The sequence below is a fragment of the Emys orbicularis genome, chromosome 7, assembly GCF_028017835.1.
Source record: "Emys orbicularis isolate rEmyOrb1 chromosome 7, rEmyOrb1.hap1, whole genome shotgun sequence".
Taxonomy (NCBI): domain Eukaryota; kingdom Metazoa; phylum Chordata; order Testudines; family Emydidae; genus Emys; species Emys orbicularis.
Genome location: NC_088689.1, coordinates 38,495,498 through 38,514,919, shown reverse-complemented (window position 1 = coordinate 38,514,919; position 19,422 = coordinate 38,495,498). Strand labels below are relative to the sequence as shown.

The 19,422-nt window shown below is 39.9% G+C and overlaps 1 protein-coding gene across 2 annotated transcripts in view; it reads left to right on the top strand.

Annotated features, from left to right (window-relative positions):
• The window catches only part of PCDH15 (protocadherin related 15), a 751,423-nt gene that overhangs the window by 94,650 nt on the left and 637,351 nt on the right, over positions 1–19,422 (top strand). For both annotated transcript variants that reach the window (XM_065407245.1, XM_065407244.1), the window contains exon 2: positions 13,924–13,989. In XM_065407245.1, coding sequence (XP_065263317.1) covers positions 13,924–13,989 — 66 coding nt within the window. The remainder of the gene's footprint in view (positions 1–13,923; positions 13,990–19,422) is intronic.

The window sequence follows — 19,422 nt, the reverse complement described above, 5'->3', positions numbered from 1 at the left end:
CAGGATGCCTATTTCCATATAGCAATTCACCTGGGTCACAGGAAGTGCCGATTCCTAGTGGGAAGTTACATTATCAATACAGAATGCTTCCTTTCAGTCTCTCCAAGGCTTCCAGAGTAGTTCACACCTGTTGAGTGGTTTCGGATGCTCGCTTAAGGAGACGAGGGCTACAAGTCTAACCATGCCTCAACAACTGGCTAATTTAGGAACAGATACCTCAACAAATGACAATTCCATCCAGGCAACTCTATAACTTTTTCCTGTTCTGGGCCTCTGAGTCATAGAAAAATCCTTTCCCCCTTCTACTCAAAACATACAGTTTACAGAACAGTGTTAGAAACCATAGCAGCAAGAGCTTATCTACCACACTGTACTGAACCATATCAGTCAACTCCAGGCTTGCCCAGTATCACCACCAGTGCCACTCATTATGGGGACAAATGGTTATGAAAACCAATACCCCAGTAAAAGTAAAAGGTTATCCCGATCCCAAAGGACCAACCCTAGACCCAGGTCAATATACAAGTAGATCTTACCCACAAATCATGCTGTTGCCAATCCTTTAGAATTTAAAATCTAAAGGTTTATTCATAAAAGGAAAAAGATATAGGTGAGAGCTAGAATTGGTTAAATGGAATCAATTACATACAGTAATGGCAAAATTCTTGGTTCAGGCTTGTAGCAGTGATGGAATAAACTGCAGGTTCAAATCAAGTCTCTGGAGTACATCCACAGTTGGGATGGGTCCTTCAGTCCTTTGTTCAGAGCTTCAGTTTGTAGCAAAGTCCCTTCAGAGGCAAGAAGCAGGATTGACAACAAGATGGAGGAGTTTTCAGGGCCTTTTTATATTCTCTGCCTGTGGGAGGACACCTCTTTGTTCTTACTGTGGGAAATCACAGTAGCGAGATGGAGTCTGGAGTCACATGTCCATGCATGACTCAGTTCTTTACAGGCGGCAGCCATTGCTCACGTGCTATCTTGAACATTCCCAGGAAGACTTCTTGTGTGTATTGGAGTCTCCCAAGGTCCATTGTCAGTTAAGTGTTTCTTGATTGGGCACTTAATTTGCAAATTCCTTTCTCAAGGAGCTGATTAAATGCTTCACTAATGCTATTTAGAATTAAACACATTGAGATACAAGTGCATAGCCAATATTCATAACTTCAACTACACAAATGATACTCACATACAGATAGCATAATCATAATCAGCAAATCATAACCTTTTCATAGACACCTCACACGACAACCTTTGTACAATATTTGCTGCAAATATATAACCGTGGTTACAGTTTGTCAGTAATGTCATACCAGGGATGAAGGGTTTGGTGTGCAGGAGGGGACTCCAGGCGGGGTGTGTGGCTGAAGGGTTTGGAGTGTCAGAGGGGGCTCCAGGCTGGGGCAAGGGGTTGGGGTGTGTGAGGGATGAGTGCTCCAGCTGGGGGTACGAGCTCCAGGGTGGGACCAGAAATCGGGTTTGGAGTGTGGGAGGAGGCTCTGGGCTGGGGGTTGGGATGTGGGAGGGGGTGTGGGCTGGAGCCTCTGGGAGGGAGTTGTGGGGGGCGAGAGGTGGCTCAGTACTGGGGCAGGGGGTTGGGATGGGGGAAGTTGTAAAGGGTATAGGCTCCGGGCAACGCTTACCTCAGGCAGCTCCCGGAAGCAGCGTCATGTCCCCACTCTGGCTCCCAGGTGGAGACATGGCCAGGCAGTTCTGCACGCTGCCCCCATCTGCAGGCCTCAACCCCACAGCTCCCATTGGTCTCATTTATGCTTTTCCTCCAGTTCAAGAGATCGCACCCTGCTGGGGCTAGAGTGGCATGTTCAAAGACTTAATGGGGCCCTTTGAATCCCTAGCCACCTGCTCTCTATACCACCTCTCTATGAAGACTGTCTTTTTAATTGCCATAACTTCAGCTTGATGAAAAGGAAGATCCAAGCTCTTATGGCTATGCCACATTACACAGTATTCCATAAGCACAAAATGACACTAAAACCTCATACAAAATTGTTACCTAAAGTTGTTTCTTAATTTCATCTGAAACAAGTGATTCTTCTACCAGTTTTCTTTCCAAGCCTCATTCTAATAGAGAGAAGCTAAACTTCACACCCTCCACATCATCAAGGCCTCTCCTACTATCTGGACAGGGCAATACCCTTCAGAATCTATCCCAGACTCTGCTGACAAGGTGAAGGGTCAACCTATATTCACCAAAAAACTATCCAAATGCATATCTGACTGTATTAGAACTTGCTATATGCCACAGATCACTTAGATCCACTTCTAGAGATTAGGGCCCATTCCAACAGGGCCCAGGAAGCTTCTATAGCTTTCATAAGAGGCATTTAAATTTCTGAGATATGTAGGGCAGCCAGCTGAAGTTCAATCTACACTTTAACCCAGCACTGCTCCTTGGTAGAGGGCTCCAGATCAGATGTTCACTCTGTCAGTGCTGTCTTGCAATTTTTGTTTTGATAGACTCTAAGCACCCATCTCCTGACTATGAGCTCACTGCTTTTGAGTCACCAGAAGTGGAATACATATGGACAGTCTCTCCAAGAAGAGAGAATGGGTACTGTACCTCTTTGAGATGTTAGCCACGTGTTTTTCCACGTCCTGTCTCTCTGCCTCACTACTATGGAGTTTCAGAATATGTTTTACTGAAGGAACTGAGGGACAGTTGGGGATGAGGATATTCGGGGCACAAGCACAGTCCCAGTGGACACTGTTGTTTAAAAGAATCCAATCTCACACTTGGGCAACACATCTCGAAGAACAAAAGTTACTGTAGCGTTAAGTAATCTTTATATATTGTATGCATATGTGGAGCCTTGAGAAAAGCCTTGATTTTTAATGTGTTTAAATTATGGGGAAAAGCTCAAGTAAGTGTTTATTTTAAAAGGACAATGATTGAATAAACTGGCAAGTCTTTTGTTGTTAAAATTACACCGGACCCTCGCTAGAATGCGCATCTATGTCGCGCAAATTCGCATATAACGCGGTTGCGGCCATGGATCCCAAATTTAATTACTTTAATTGCAATTCATTTTAACGCGGTCCCTGTGTTAACGCAATACCGCGCATGGATCCCAAATCCCGCGTTCTAGCGAGGGTCCGGTGTACATTGTTCACCAAGAACAAAGCTAAAAACCCCTGCTTTTCAACTTTTGGAATTTATGCTTGACGTGGATGAGTGGTGCCCATGGTAGATGACATAAAACATAATGATTTGACAGATCCTACATTGTGTAAAGAGGGGCCCAAATCTTTAGTGTTCTTAGGCTAATGTTACTGCAGAATTATATATACGTTAGAGGCAATTCTAGACATAAGCTTTTATACATTAAGACTTAATTTAATAATTCAAGTTACTGATTAAGTTAATTTGAGAATGCTATTGTCTGTGCTTTCTGGGTGATGTATGTAGTATTTGTGCATTGAGTAGTCTTGGGTTTTAAAAAAAAACGATGAGAGAAAAGCCTTGTAGATCTGAAAAATGGGTGAAGCTGAGTGAGGTGATGGTACAAAGCTGTGGTTATTAATCCCTTCTGTGGGTATTATTGGATAGTACTGTTCAAAAGACCTAATCAAATTATATAATTGATTAACAGCAACACTAAACCTCTATAAAAATATGGCATAGCTTTTATAGTAAAATCTGATCATAAATACTATTGTAGTCTGGTACTATAAACAGTAAATCGTATTAATGAAGAGAAAATACATATTTGCTAAGTTCTTTCATTTATGTAGTTAAATTTCTGCCTTCCCTTAATGTGTTCTCATTAGGTTTACATTACTTGACTTTCATAACTGCTCCATTATGCCTGGGAATTTCAAGGTCAACTTGTTTTTTGTTAGAGAGTAGACATCCAATATGATCACACTTCAGAATCTCATTCCTTTGGGAGCTTTCATCAAAGTGAATATATCTAAAATCAACAAAAAAAACTTGAATAGACTCCCTATATGAAATGAGCTAATGTAGTGTTTGTGCTTTCTGCTATTTAAAGAGACGAAGGGCTCTCTCTTTTTAAAGAAAGTACACAATGAAAAGAAATTGTCCCATTTTAGCAATTCTTCCGTTTTTTATTAAAAACATCTGTGTTGGATAGGCAAATCTTACAGCTTTCTGCCAGTAATTTTCAGCAACAAAGAAGAATCTGTCAAAGCAACATTTAAAGAGGAACAATTTTATTAAGCACAGAAACTGTGACACAGGTTTCTTTTCTCGAACGTTGAAGCCAAATACTGAATTGCAGTGGCAACATCGTGAAGGTCATCAAAGAAGATAGAACTTGACAACCATATTTAAGATGCATATTTTGCACCTCCAGTGAAATATCCTTTAAAAAGATTCTTAATACAATTCAGCATTAGCACTGCAGCTAGGTCTGATTACCACTACATCGTTTTCATTGTCTAGAAAATCTTTCACTATTGAAGCTCTTTCTAATTGAAGCTCTTTCTTTTGTAATAAAAAATAAAAGGGCAGATATATTACAACACATTCATTTTTATTAAAGGGTTTAGACAAAAAACATTGTGTCCTTCTAGTTGCTTGATTGGCAATTTGAAGAATGCTAGAACTGTACCGTAATTTGTGCATTATGTGCTGATGCTAAACAAAGCCACATCATTACTCTTTTTTTTTTTTGAATGGGGGAGAGACATAGAGAAGTCTCAGGATGCAATCTGAGCTTTAACTGGGACTGTTATGGGTGAAATTAAATATATTAAGGAAGTCCTTAGCTGTCCAATAAAAGTATGAACCTCCTCAGCAAACATGTTTTCTGTGTAACACAAGGATAATCCATAGTCTAGACTTTCATTGGGCATCCTATTCACCCTCCTTCTCCCCATTCTTAAAATTGGATTCTGGCTACAACCCTAATCTAACTTTGATTCATTTTTATTGCATAATACATTTCAGTAACTTTTCCTATTTGTAATAACTTTTTCTACAAATCTCTGACTAAGCATATCCTTGATATAACACTGTTTACTTCTAACTTTCAATGTAATAGTCATTATCACCCCACTCTTAATAATTTTTTTCACTATAATTTACAAAATCCTTGGCTGTCTTTAAATAGAAACTGCACCTCAATTATGTAAGATAATTTATTCCTTACTTATACAAACTACTAAAGAAGACATGGGGAGAAAAAAACCCAAAAAACTATTTGAGTGCATTGAAGATGAGGTATAACAAGGAGAAAGACATGATCATGAAAGAATAGTTAATGAAAAGGAAAAAAATAGGAAATCGGTTTAATTTTAAGAAAATGTGTGTGTTTAATAAAGCATGTGTAATTCCTGGAAGTGTAAATGGCCTCACTTTAAATTCATTAGTTGATTAGTTGCTTATCATACTAACCTATTATATGATAAATGACTGCTGAACCACTGGGTCATCATTCAATGAGTTGGTTGCCACTCAGCAATGAGAAGACACAAACCAGTAGTGAAAGTACCTTGGGGAGACCATCATTGTACCAAACAGGTGTGGAGTTTTTGTTTTTATTTATGTTCATTTAGCCTAGCTGTAAACCTCTTGACAAGAATTACAGTCAACTTCTAGCAATGATTAGAGTTACATCAGTTACATTAATGGTATTTTTATAACAACATGCTGTGAGAAGAGAGAATCAGAACAAGAAGATTTTACATCTCTAGTGAACATGCAATCACTAATTGTTTCCCCACAGATGTGCTCCTAGTGGAGAAAAATGTAATGGGATGACAGCTGTGCTTTTCAGATGGGTCTATTTTTCCCTCTTAGACCCTTTTTAATATGTGAGTTAGTGTCTCAGTGCTCACTGACATGTAAAATCTAATTCATGAAAGAACATTTTGGAACATACAATATATCTTGTACTGATATTATTCAGTCCATGTCTGCCAATCAAACTGAAGAATGTAAAAATCAATAGCATAAAATTCAAGAAACTGTTCAATAAACATCCATTTAGATTCCCTAAGGAAAACAGAATAAAAGCCCTGAACTGCAAAACACATAGGTGTAAAATGTGTGCAGACTTGTATGAAAAAAGTACAAGCATTGTCACTGAGATGCAGATGGGGAGAGGGCCCTATGTTTTTATTTCCAAAGCAAGGGTTTGTTAGATTGGCTTGAAATAATTTAGAATTTAATTACCAAAAGTGTTATAGTTAGCAATTAGTTATCAGTATTGATTCAGTTATCATTGTTCATTTTGTCATTATTTACAACCCAGTTTAAATTTAACATTAAAAAACGTAGTACGTTCTGCTTCCCTACACTGCTGATCCCTCTCCCTCGTTCTTTGGTCTTAAAAATTTGGCCTTGCTAATAAAGTCATCTGTAGAACTACAAAGATGTTGGTAAACAAAAGTTTCGTGCTAAAGAAATTTGTTCTCTACTGCTTTGACCTGATCACAGAATTAGATAAATACCTCCTGCATTTTAAACCTACCTCAGAGACTTTGTCTACACGAGGCAAGTAGGTGGGAGGGTAGTATTGTGTATTAATGATGAGGTAGACTGTAAAGAAATTAGAAGTGATGGAATGGATAAGAGAGTTTGTTTGGGCTGAAATCACTTTGGGAAAGAAAGCTACTAGAGGTTCCCCTGATATAGTGCTTGGGGTGTGCTACAAACCACCAGATCCAATCTGGATATGGATAGAGACGTCTTTAATATTTTTAATTAAATATTACTGGGAATTGCCTGATTATGGGAGACTTTAATAATAGTAGGGCCCAGATTTTCCTGGATGTGATAGCTGACAGATTTCTTTACTAAATAGTTGCTGAACCAACAGGTTTCCATTTTAGATTGGTTTTGGTGAGGACCTCATAGAAGTACTGGTTGTAGAGAACAACCTTGGTTCTAGTGATCATCAGCTAATTCAGTTTAAACTAAATGGAAGGATAAACAAAATAGATCTGCAGCAAGGGTCCTTCCTTTCAAAAGAGCTAAACTTTAAAAAATTAAGGGAATTACTTAGGGAAGTGGACTGGACTGAAGAAATCAAGGATCTAATCAAGGAGGCTTGGAATTACTTTAAGTCAAAGTTGCAGAAGCTCTCTGAACCCTGCATTCCCAGGAAGGGGAAAAAAAATATTGGGAAGGGTTGCAGACCAAACTGGGTGAACAAGCATCTCAAACAGGTGATTAAGAGAAAGCAGAAAGCCTACAAGGAATGGGAGATATCAGCAAGGAAAGGTACCTCATGGAGGTCAGAAAGTGTAAGGATAAAGTTAAAACTGTCAAAATCCAAGCAGAGTTGGACCTTGCAAAGGGAATGAAAACAAATAGTAAAAGGTTCTATAGCCATATAAATAAAAAGAAAACAAGGAGAGAAGTGGGACCGCTAAGAACTGAGGATGGAGTAGAGATTAAAGATTACACTGGTCTACAATTTTTGAGAAGTCGTCTGCTTCAGAGATAAAATGTGCTATTTATTATGTATTTTGATGTGCTGAATTCAAATATGACAATTAAAACAACTGATTGGCTACTGTTTCTAAGATATTTAAGTTTTTACATTTTATGTCTATGTATATTGTGTAGATAGTAGAGTTTTAATCATAAATTGTAAATCTAGGTCTTTTCATGTGTTTATGGTTGCTTTACATGATAATATTTCACCTGTCCTGTTTATGTAACACTTTAAAATCAGCAAAAGGGTTAGATAAATAAAATTTATTATGAAACAAAAGGCAAAAAACTATTCTGTACATAGTTTAGTCCTATTCAGTGTCTACTCGGCGCTTCTTGGCTTGTCTGTTGTATTCATTAAATGGAGCATCTCTTGTCACTGTCCAGCAATAGTCTGCAAGCATTGATGGGCTCCATTTGCCCTGACAACGTTTCTCCATTGTTGCAATGTCCTGGTGAAATCGCTCGCCGTGCTCGTCGCTCACTGCTCCGCAGTTCGGTGGAAAAAAATCTAGATGAGAGTGCAAAAAATGTATCTTTAGTGACATGTTGCAACCAAGGCTTTTGTATGCCTTGAGGAGGTTTTCCACCAACAACCTGTAGTTGTCTGCCTTGTTGTTTCAGAGAAAATTTATTGCCACTAACTGGAAGGCTTTCCATGCCGTCTTTTCCTTGCCACGCAGTGCATGGTCAAATGCATCATCTCGAAGAAGTTCACGAATCTGAGGACCAACAAAGACACCTTCCTTTATCTTAGCTTCACTTAACCTTGGAAATTTTCCACGGAGGTACTTGAAAACTGCTTGTGTTTTGTCAATGGCCTTGACAAAGTTCTTCATCAGACCCAGCTTGATGTGTAAGGGTGGTAACAAAATCTTCCTTGATTCAACAAGTGGTGGATGCTGAACACTTTTCCTCCCAGGCTCCAATGACTGTCGGAGTGGCCAATCTTTCTTGATGTAGTGGGAATCTCTTGCACGACTATCCCATTCACAGAGAAAACAGCAGTACTTTGTGTATCCAGTCTGCAGACCAAGCAAGAGAGCAACAACCTTCAAATCGCTACAAAGCTGCCACTGAAGTTGGTCATAGTTTATGCACCTCAAAAGTTGTTTCATGTTGTCCTAGGTTTCCTTCATATGGACTGCATGACCAACTGGAATTGATGGCAAAACATTGCCATTATGCAGTAAAACAGCTTTAAGACTCGTCTTCGATGAATCAATGAACAGTCTCCACTCATCTGGATCGTGAACGATGTTGAGGGCTGCCATCACACCATCGATGTTGTTGCAGGCTACAAGATCACCTTCCATGAAGAAGAATGGGACAAGATCCTTTTGACGGTCACGGAACATGGAAACCCTAACATCACCTGCCAGGAGATTCCACTGCTGTAGTCTGGAGCCCAACAGCTCTGCCTTACTCTTGGGTAGTTCCAAATCCCTGCCAAGGTCTTTCAGTTCACCTTGTGTTACGAGGTGTGGTTCAGAGGAGGAGGATGGGAGAAAATGTGGGTCCTGTGACATTGATGGTTCAGGACCAGAAGTTTCATCCTCTTCCTCTTCCTCGTCTGACTCAAGTGAGAATGATTCTGGTGCATCAGGAACCGGCAGTCCTTCTCCGTGGGGTACTGGGCGTATAGCTGATGGAATGTTTGGATAATGCACAGTCCACTTTTTCTTCTTTGACACACCTTTCCCAACTGGAGGCACCATGCAGAAGTAACAATTGCTGGTATGATCTGTTGGCTCTCTCCAAATCATTGGCACTGCAAAAGGCATAGATTTCCTTTTCCTGTTCAACCACTGGCGAAGATTTGTTGCACAAGTGTTGCAGCATATGTGTGGGGCCCACCTCTTGTCCTGATCTCCAATTTTGCAGCCAAAATAAAGGTGATAGGCTTTCTTAACCATAGTGGTTATACTGCGCTTTTGTGATGCAAAAATCACTTCACCACAAACATAGCAGAAGTTATCTGCACTGTTCACACAAGTACAAGGCATCTCTGCTCACTTTGGCTAAACAGAAATGTGTCCCTTTGCAAAATCAAACACTGACAAATAAGAGAGCATGACACTGTATGATTTCTAGAGCTGATATAGGGCAATTTGTTCAGCAAAGTGATGTAAGCTTCGTTATGATTGCATCATCCATGACATCTAGGAATAATATGATGCAATTCATATCATGTATGACGCAATACCAGCTTCAGATTGCATCATTCATTGTTATGCCTAAAAAGCAAGTACTGTCCAAACCCAGTCATAGATTTATTCATAGAGCCAGTCAAAGATGTATTTTAGTCATTTCTGGTTTAAATTGAGATCCCTTCCCTTTATAACTCACTTATCCTCCGCCATTCCCAAGTCAAGGGTCGTATATACTGACTCAATAGCATATCTTGAAAACTAGAGCCAATCAACAATTTTAAGCATCATTTTTGTTCTCAGTGACCCAGAATTAGTAAAGTTTGACTACATTTATTTCTGAAGCATTTTGGCTGTAGAGCAGTATTATCTAGATATGGCCCAACAACGAAACAAATACTTTGCCTCAGTTTTTAATGAGGCTAATAAAGAGCTTGGGTGTAGTAGCCAGATGGCTAATGGCAACAAGAGGATATGGAGGTAGAAATGACCACATCCAAGGTGGATGTCAAACTCAAACATCTTAATGGAACTAAATCGGGGAGCTGGATAATCTCCATCCAAGAATATTAAAGGAACTGGCAGATGAAATTCCAACCCCAATAGCAAGGATTTTTGATGAATCAGTAAACTCGGGGGTTATACCCTATTGACTGGAGAATTGCTAATATAGTTCCTATTTTTAAAGAAAGAAAAAAAGTGATCCAAGAAACTATAATCCTGTTTGACTTCAATTATATGCACGGTCTCAAATTTTGAAAGAGACAGTAGTTAAGGTGCATGGTAATTGGGATAAAATACAACATGCTTTTACAAAGGGTAAATTGTGCCAAACCAACCTGATCTTCTTTGAGAAGATAACTGATTTTTTAGCAAAGGAAATGTAGTAGATCTAATCTACCAGGATTTCAGTAAGGCATTTGATACAGTTCCACATGGGAAACTATGAGTTAAATTGGAGAAGATGGGGATTAATATGAAAATTGAAAGGTGGCTAAGGAACTGGTTAAAGGGGAGACTACAACAGGTCATACTGAAAGGTAAACTGTCCGGCTGGAGGGAGGTTACTAGTGGAGCTCCTCAGGGAACTTGGGACGAATCTTATTTAACATTTTTATTACTGACCTTGGTACAAAAATTGAAAGTATGCTAACAAAATTTATAGATGACACAAAGTTGGGACGTATAGCCTATATGGAGGAGAACTGGAATATCATAACAAGAAGATCCGGATGACCTTGTAAACTAAAGTAATAAAAATGGGATGTAATTTAATAGTGCAAAGTGCAAGGTGGTACATTTAGAAACTAACAACAAGAAGTTTTGCTATAAGATGGGTTCTTTTCAGTTGGAAGCCACAGAGGAGGAGAAAGACCTGAGTGTATTGACGGATCACAGGATGACTGTGAGCCGTCAATGTCATGTGGCCGTGAAAAGGGCTAATGCAGTCCTAGGATGCATCAGGCAAGGTATTTCCAGTAGAGAACGGGAAATGTTAATACCAGTAAACAAGGCACTGGTGAGACCTCATCTGGAACACTGTGTGCAATTCTGGTCTCCAATGTTTAAGAAAGATGAATTTGAACTGGAACAGGTGCAGAGAAGTGCTACTAGGATGATCCGCGGAATGGAAAACCTACCTTATGAGAGGACTTGGTTTGTTTAGCCTAACCAAAAGAAGGCTGAGGGGAGATATGACTGCTCTCTATAAATACATCAGAGGGATAAATACTGGGCAGGGAGAGGAGTTATTTAAATTAAGTGCCAATGTGGACACAAAAACAAATGGATATAAACTGGCCATCAATAAGTTTAGGCTTGAAATTAGGCAAAGGTTTCTAACCATCAGAGGAGTGGAGTTTTGGACCAGCCTTCCAAGGGGAACAGAGGGGGGCAAAACACCTAACTGTCTTCAAGACTGAGGTTGATAAGTTTATGGAGGTGCTGGAATGATGAGACTGCCTACAATGGCACATGGCCCATCAGCAACTGCCAGTAGCAAAAATCCCCAGTGGGTGGAGACGGGACACTGGATGGGGTGGGCTCTGAGTTACCTGGGAAAAAATTCTCTGTAGTATCTGCCTGGTGGGTCTTGCCCACATTCTCAGGGTCTAACTGATTGCCATATTTGGGGTCAGAAAGGAATTTCCCCTCGGGTCAGATTGGCAGAGACCCGGGGGAGTTTTTCGCCTTCCTTGGCAATATGGGTCATGGGTCACTGGCAGATTTAAACTAGAGTAAATGATTAATTCTCTGTAACTTGACATCTTTAAACAATGATTTGAGGACTTCAGTAACTTAGCCAGAGGTTAGGGGTCTATTTCAGGAGTGGGTGGGTGAAGTTCCATGGGCTGCGATGTGCAGGAGGTCAGACTAGATGATTGTGGTAATCCCTACTGACCTTAAAGTCTGAGTCTATGAGAACCTGGAATGAGTCACCAAGTAGTTGCATTGGGGGTAGCAAAAGTAAAATCCCTACTGTAAATTGGAAAAAGGCATTTATATCACTGTGTTTTCTGTCACTGACTCTGACTAGGATTAGACCACGTGATGGTTAGAAACACCTGAGTTCTGTGTGCTCTCTGGACTCCACCTCTGCTATCACCACCAGTGGAGGAATACAGGTCCTAATTTTCCTATATGTAGATGCAGCCTTAAAAAGTCCTCTCTGTGGCCTGGGGCAAGTTGCTTAGGCCCAGATTTTTAAATGTGTTGTGGTAGCCATGTTGGTCCCAGGATATATGAGAAACAAGGTGGGCGAGGTTTTTTTATTTGACCAACTTCTGTTGGTGAAAGAGAGATGATTTTGAGCTTTCCTGAAGAAGACCTCTGTGGAGCTCGAAAGCTTGTCTCTCTCAGATATTTAAAGGTATTGCTTTGCTCAGTGTTGCAAGGCCTTAGTGACTTAGTGACAGGTAAGTCCCATTTTCAAAAGTAACTTACGTATTTTGGCACCTAAGTCTCATTGACTTTCAATGAGTCTTAGGTTCGTAGGAGACTAAATTACTTTTGAAATGGCATTAAAGGCATGTCTATATGGAGATTTAGTGTGCAGCAAGCTGGGGTGTGAACCTACAGTGCACCAGTCTGCTGCACACTACAGAACTTCTAGTGCATGGCTGCAGTGTCCACATGACCACTTAGTGCATGGCAGGGTAGAGCAGTGTAGATTTACACACCGCTTGCTCCACACTGACTCTCCATATAGCCAAGCCCTTAGCCATTTAAGTCATTTAGACATTGCAATGTTTAGCAGAGTTATACCTAAATATCTTTAAAAATCTATGAAATGGGAATAGTAAGATTTACCAATTTGCCTACCCATTTCAGCGGTATTGTGAGACTCTTTGAAGGTGAAAAGTGCTTAGTATTGTAAACTAACAACATTTCTCCAATGTATGGTTTAAAGGAGTAAACAAGATTTTTCTCCTGTTTAGTCTATATAGCTCAGCTCCTTCTAATACACACATCATGTTTTGTATACATGCCCTTATCTGTTAATGTAATAGACTACACATTTGTATTTAGTAGCTCTCAGCATACTGCTTTGTATGTCTTAAAATCTATCTTTAAACAACTACAACAAAATCTTACTTATTTTCTTTCATTATTCTGCTCTGCTTCCATTGATGACTCTAAACTTTTGACTCCAGACTGGCAATATGAGGGTAAGATGGCAAAATGTAACTTCCTGAACATTGCTTGTCTGTTTTTTTTGTTTTTATTCTCTTTAGAACATTATTAAAATTCTGTTCACTCTCTTTAATTAGATCCTTTTGTTGCAACTAAATTCCAATCATATTTGTTTCTGTTGTGAAACTTTAATTACAATGTATCCCTTTTAATCATTCCTTCATGTTCTTTGGGTTAAATTACCATTACATTATTTTTGTCCTGAAGGACTTCTGCTTCACAGTGGTCCCTACTGGTATATTTAGAGAAACATGAATATAGGTTTATGGTGTAGCAAGTGAATTGTATTGTGTTGTGATGTGACAAAGACTTGGTGTGTGTATTCATAACATTAAAAGTAAAAGTGTCATAACAAATAGAAACTATTTCAACAATTCATAATGAGAGCAGGTTGTGAAATTTTCATTTTCATGATGGGCCAGATCCTGAGGTTCTAATTCAATACTTTCTCAGGAAAACTTCCATTTACTTCAATTAGAATTTGAATAAAGGTTAAATAAAAGCCTTGAGTTTGGCCCTTTATACCAGTAATTAGCTAACAATTATCCTGGCCTTATCTTGCTTCAATGACCATTATCTCAGCATGATTGTTTTATAGAATACAATATAGAGACCTTACTGTGGAGTTAGAAATAACTTCTGTTTTCATGTTTATAGACTGCAAGTTGGCCAGGGCAGGTCCTCCAGCCACAATAGTTCCTATTGATGAAGAAAGCCGAAATGGTGAGTGTGCTGCTTTTTTCTAAAAGATAATTATCTGCTTTACTCTCGGATCTATAGTGATCACTGTTAAGAAATCAACACTGGTGGAATATACTCACTTTGCAATGATGACCACAGTAACAGGGTTAAAATACTAGGCTCTGGGAATATCATGAATAATGTCTTCCATGTGTAGTTTTAAAACATCAGAATTAAAGTAATCAAAAATTCCTATTTATTCCATTATTTCCTTAAATTAGGTATCTTGGTAACTTGTTTCTTGGTGCTAAATAGTCCATGTGATAATGTGATTGGTATTAAAAAGAGTGTCTATACCATAATCGTTTAGGATTCATCGCAGAGTAAGTACACCTGTTCAGTTGCTAATATCCAAATAATGTACTGAGTAACTGAGTTTCATTTTTTCATGAAGGAAAAATACTTGGTCCGTCCTTGCCACATGTGCAATAGCAACATATATACATAAATAATGTTTTTATCAGTGTGTTTTCATTTTTGCTAATCTACAGCTATTTGCTAATCTGTTACATGTTGGTTAATCAAATTTACAAATAAATAATCTGCCAGTTTGTTCTGCTAGATTAAAGAGTTAAATGTAGCAATCCTAAATGCCCATGATCTTCGACTTATTGTGTTAGTACTGATTTTTTTCATTATCAAAATAAATGAGAGAGAATGCTTGATATACCGTATATACTCGTTCATAAACCGAATTTTTTTTAGTAAAAAAGGGAAGCACCAGAGAAGGGGGTCGGCTTATGAACGGATATAGAGAGGGGGAGGTGGGACACAGCCCCTCCCCCAAACAGAGGGAGCAAGGAGAGGCAGCACAGCCAGCAGAGCCAGAAGGGAAGAGGCGGGGCCAGAGCCTCTCATCTTCTGGCCACGCTGCTCTCCCCACAGCCTCCGAAGCAGCTGCAGCTCTTTGGCTGGCAGGCGGCAGCTGTGCCGCTCGGCCCCGCCCCCCAGAGCAGGCTGTGGATGCACCGCCCGGCCCGCTGGAGTATGTTGCGGCCGTGCCACCCAGCCCAGCCCACAGGAACGTACTGCGGCCACGCTGCCCGGTCTGGCCCGCCGGAGCAGGCTGCAGCCGCGCCGCCCAGCCTGCTGAACAGCTCCAGCCAGGCCAGAGACATTCTCCCCTGGCTCTCCCCAGATAAGGTGGGAAGGGATGGGATGGGGAGAGTGTGGGGGTCCTGGGCTAAGGGTGGGGTAATGTGGGGGGTGGTCACAGGGGTTATTCCCCTGACCCCCAGCTTCTCCCCCCAAAAAACATTTCCCCACCAGTTGCTGTCCCGGCCCATCAGGGTAAGCAGCTGGCGCACCGGGACACTTTGTTTACTTAGGTTTACCTCCGTGCCTGCGGACGCTCGAGGTAAACAAACCATCTCGGCCCACCAGAGGCTCATCCTGATGGCCCAGGAGCCAAAGTTTGCTGACCCCTGAATTATAGAGTTGGCTTATGAATGGGTCATAAAAAAATTCCATTTTTTTCTTATCCATCTTGTGGGGGTCAGCTTATAAACGAACTGGCTTATGATTGAGTATATACGGTAATATATAGTACAATAATTCAAAATTCTTTTCAGTTATCAACTTCTTTCCCTCAAGCAAAATAATTGAGGGTTTAATTGACAATACAAAAACAGTAAGTGGGCCTTCAACTGGATAGGTGTAATTGTGCTTGCTATTCTTTTTATTCTCCAGTATGGTAATTATTTGGATTACACTGTATAGGTCAGTTTAAAAAAATAACAACTTTGAAATATAATATGATGAAACAATGAGTATTATATTTTAAAACTGCAGTAAGCAAAGAGGAAGTATGATGAGAGGTAAAATTTTCAAGATGCCTGAATGACTTAGGAACCACATTTCATTGACTTTGCAAATGGAACTTAGGTTCCTTGGGCACTTGAAAATTTTATCTGAGCTCAGAGTTGTATGCACTTTCTAAACATCTTGGCCAAGATTTTCAAAAGTGAATGGTTATTTTGATTGCTTAAGCTTCTGACTTCTCAGGTTGAGACACCTTACTCTGGCCTGATTTTCAGAGTGTTGAGCACCCAAACTTACTAGTCAGTCTTAAAAATCTCTAGAGCACATTGAGCTGTATTTAAAAACAGAACTGAATGGCATTTGAAAACCATTGAAGCCCTTTTCTCCCTTTAACAATTTTAATGAATGTTCTGAATAATTCTGTGGTGGTTAGGGAAGGAATCCAGTTGTGCTTCCTGTGCAATTTGATAGGAGTAATAGCATTGTTATCTTTTGAGATGCCCACTCCTGAATTCAGTGGAACAATGACAGTGATTTCTAAACATTGCTTTGTTTTCCTCTTCCATGTTGTTTGTTGTATTACCATATTCATCTGTCAGAACCAATGGTGCTGCATGCTAATGGTCATGAAATTTTGTAAAAGAAAAGAATAGTCTGCCTTCACTTTATTGTTCAAAATCCCTCCTGGCTGAGCCATAGGATTATCCAGCTGTTGACTATTTAATGTCTGTATTCAATTTATGCAACAGAACATGTGAGAAATGCACACTTGAGCAGTAAGTAATAAGAGTTATACTAGGTATACACAGTGTGCGTCACTTGTGGTATCTAAGAAGTTGTTGCTTTCAGCTTTTGGTTTTGCAGATTTGTTAGGCAAAGAGTTGCGGATAGTCGAGGACACTGTGTGATTTATATTTTTTGGTGTATAGGAGAAAAATGTAGTGCAATACAATGCAATACAAAACCAAGGGTACTTACTATTGGACCACCTTTGCTCCTCCTTGCTTGCCTACCTGAAAACTGTTTCTGTGAGCTCACAGCATCGGAGTGAAGTACTGTTTAGAATGTTAGAAACTTATGTGCCTCCAGGACTATGCAAATTCTTCTGCTGGTATAGCTGCCAGTTTAATGTCCTTTTGCACTGAGAAAATGAAGATCTATTACTGCTAATATTCTATGGATTAAAATAGCTCCCATATCCCATACTGCTAATATTTATTGTATATAATGTGAAATGTTGTTAAAGGCTCTACGAGAATGGATTTTAACAGTTGGTTATTTTTCGTTATCCATGTGTTAACTTTCTTGGGGTCACATCCACTGAAGCTCTGAAAGACTGGTCTGAGGAAAATTACAGTAGTAATTGTATCTAGATATACAGTAGGGGCAACAGCTGCAATTCTAGCAGCAATTTCTGTGAGTGGAGCCTGGAGACTCAAAGAAATTATAGTATGCCTTTTTTCCTTGCATTTTGAACACCCACAAAAATAACTAACCAATGCAATATTACAGGTCTGTCGCATCTTAGGCGCATTTAACATGTGCGATTTCAGCTTTACGCGGTTGGCAAAAACAAAAACAAAACCCCCAAAAAGAGAAAAATAACAATTTAAATACTGTTTCTGTAGTGCGGGCGATTCCGCCCGCCATTACACTCAATGTAATTTTGACTATACGTGATTTTCACTTTAGGCGGTGACTGTGGAACGTAACCCCAGCGTAAGATGAGACAGACCTATAGTATTTTTTCAGTAGATAGCATTATCATATTTCCATCATTCAAAACAAAACTATAAATTGATTTATTTGCTTTTTATTTCATAGTATTTATGCAAAATTAACTTAATGATATATCTTAACATTCTTATGTAGGCAGAAGATTGAAACTGAAATATAGATGTGTACAATCTTCTGTTACATCTAAAAAGAACAGGAGTACTTGTGGCACCTTAGAGACTAACAAATTTATTAGAGCATAAGCTTTCGTGGGCTACAACCCACTTCTTCGGATGCATATAGAGTGAAACATATATTGAGGATGTGTGTATATATATCTCCTCAATATATGTTTCACTCTATATGCATCCGAAGAAGTGGGTTGTAGCACACGAAAGCTTATGCTCTAATAAATTTGTTAGTCTCTAAGGTGCCACAAGTACTCCTGTTCTTTTTGCGGATACAGACTAACACGGCTGCTACTCTGAAACCTGTTACACCTAAGAATACTTAAATATTCCGAAGCACATAGTACCTCTTTTAGATTGTTTGTTCCTTCTACTTATACTAAAAAGCAATAATTTGGTACAATTGTTTTTTTGCTGAGTGGGGTTCAGCTGGGTCTGCTTCCTTGCTGGTAACTCCCCATCCTTCCCATCTCAGGGCTAGGCAAAGGGGAATCTGGGATGGGTAGGGGGACCTGGGCCCTTCTGCTCTACCAGGTCCTGGCCCAGGGTCCAGCAAGTGTGATAGCATGTCTCACCTCCTGCTCACCTTCCCCTGATCCACTTCTGACCGTACCTGCTCCCTCAGTTTGTGGCTTGGTTGTTGTTGGGTTACAGTCCTTTGCTTCGAACTGCAAAGTCTTGGGGCTGATGCAGGTGACCCTCTGGTGCCTTTGCACATGATTCTCCCTACCTCTTGAGTAATGTCTAAAGGGTTTCTGTGTGTGGGGTAGGGGGGGAAGAGCCACAGCTGGACCTCTTCAGTAAGAGCTTCTTCTCCTACTGTTGCAGGGCAGCCCTCCTCCAGGAAATGGCTTCTCTCCTCCCTTTCCCACCTTGCCTGGGTTGCTGAAGCTTTCTCTATATTAGTCCTTTCCCCAGGCATCTTCGGCAGGCCTGAGAGGTGGAACTTTCCTGGCCCAGTATTGCTCCAGCCCTTCCCATGCCCTCTGTGTTAGTGTGGGGTGTGTAAACCACATCACAGTATCCAATACCTTTTAGTGCCCATATGAATAAGGGTAACAATTCTTACTGTAATAGCAAAATACTTGCCATTTTATCTTAAAATTGACATTGTTCAGTAGTTTAATATCTATGGAAACTGCAAATATGATACTGAATCTTTGATAATGGAAGGCATTTGGACTATATGCAATTTTCTAAGATGCAGAGTTGTACACATACATTTCCAATGGCAAATTTATACTGTGCATTTCAAATTATTCACCAAGGAAAATCAATGCTCTTATAAGTGCATTGTATTTATGTTACCATACGTTCTTTTAAGATACATTTAATGCCTGTTTTTTATTGTATTACTTACTTTTAAAAAAAATTGTTTTTAGCTTGTGAAATGCCAAGTTGTAAAAAAAAACAAAAAAAAAACAAAAAAACCCCACCTTTATAAGCACAGTACTGTACACTATATTTCCACATTTATGTAAACATTATAGGGCTTCTGACATGCTAGTAAAACTGATGTAACACTGCTGAAGTCACATGAACTGCACTGGTGTAAATCTGGTGTGAGAATGCAGTACCTGCAACCTCAAAGGTGTGTGTGGGTATGAGCTTTCCCTGTCTGGGAAGAAAGGGGTCATGGATCTTTTAAGGATTCTCCTCCTGCAAGAGTTGGGAGGGGTGGGCATGACCTAAGCTGGGGGCTGGCTGGAAGGGCTCAGGTGACTCACTGGTTCCCAGCAGACTGAGGTAT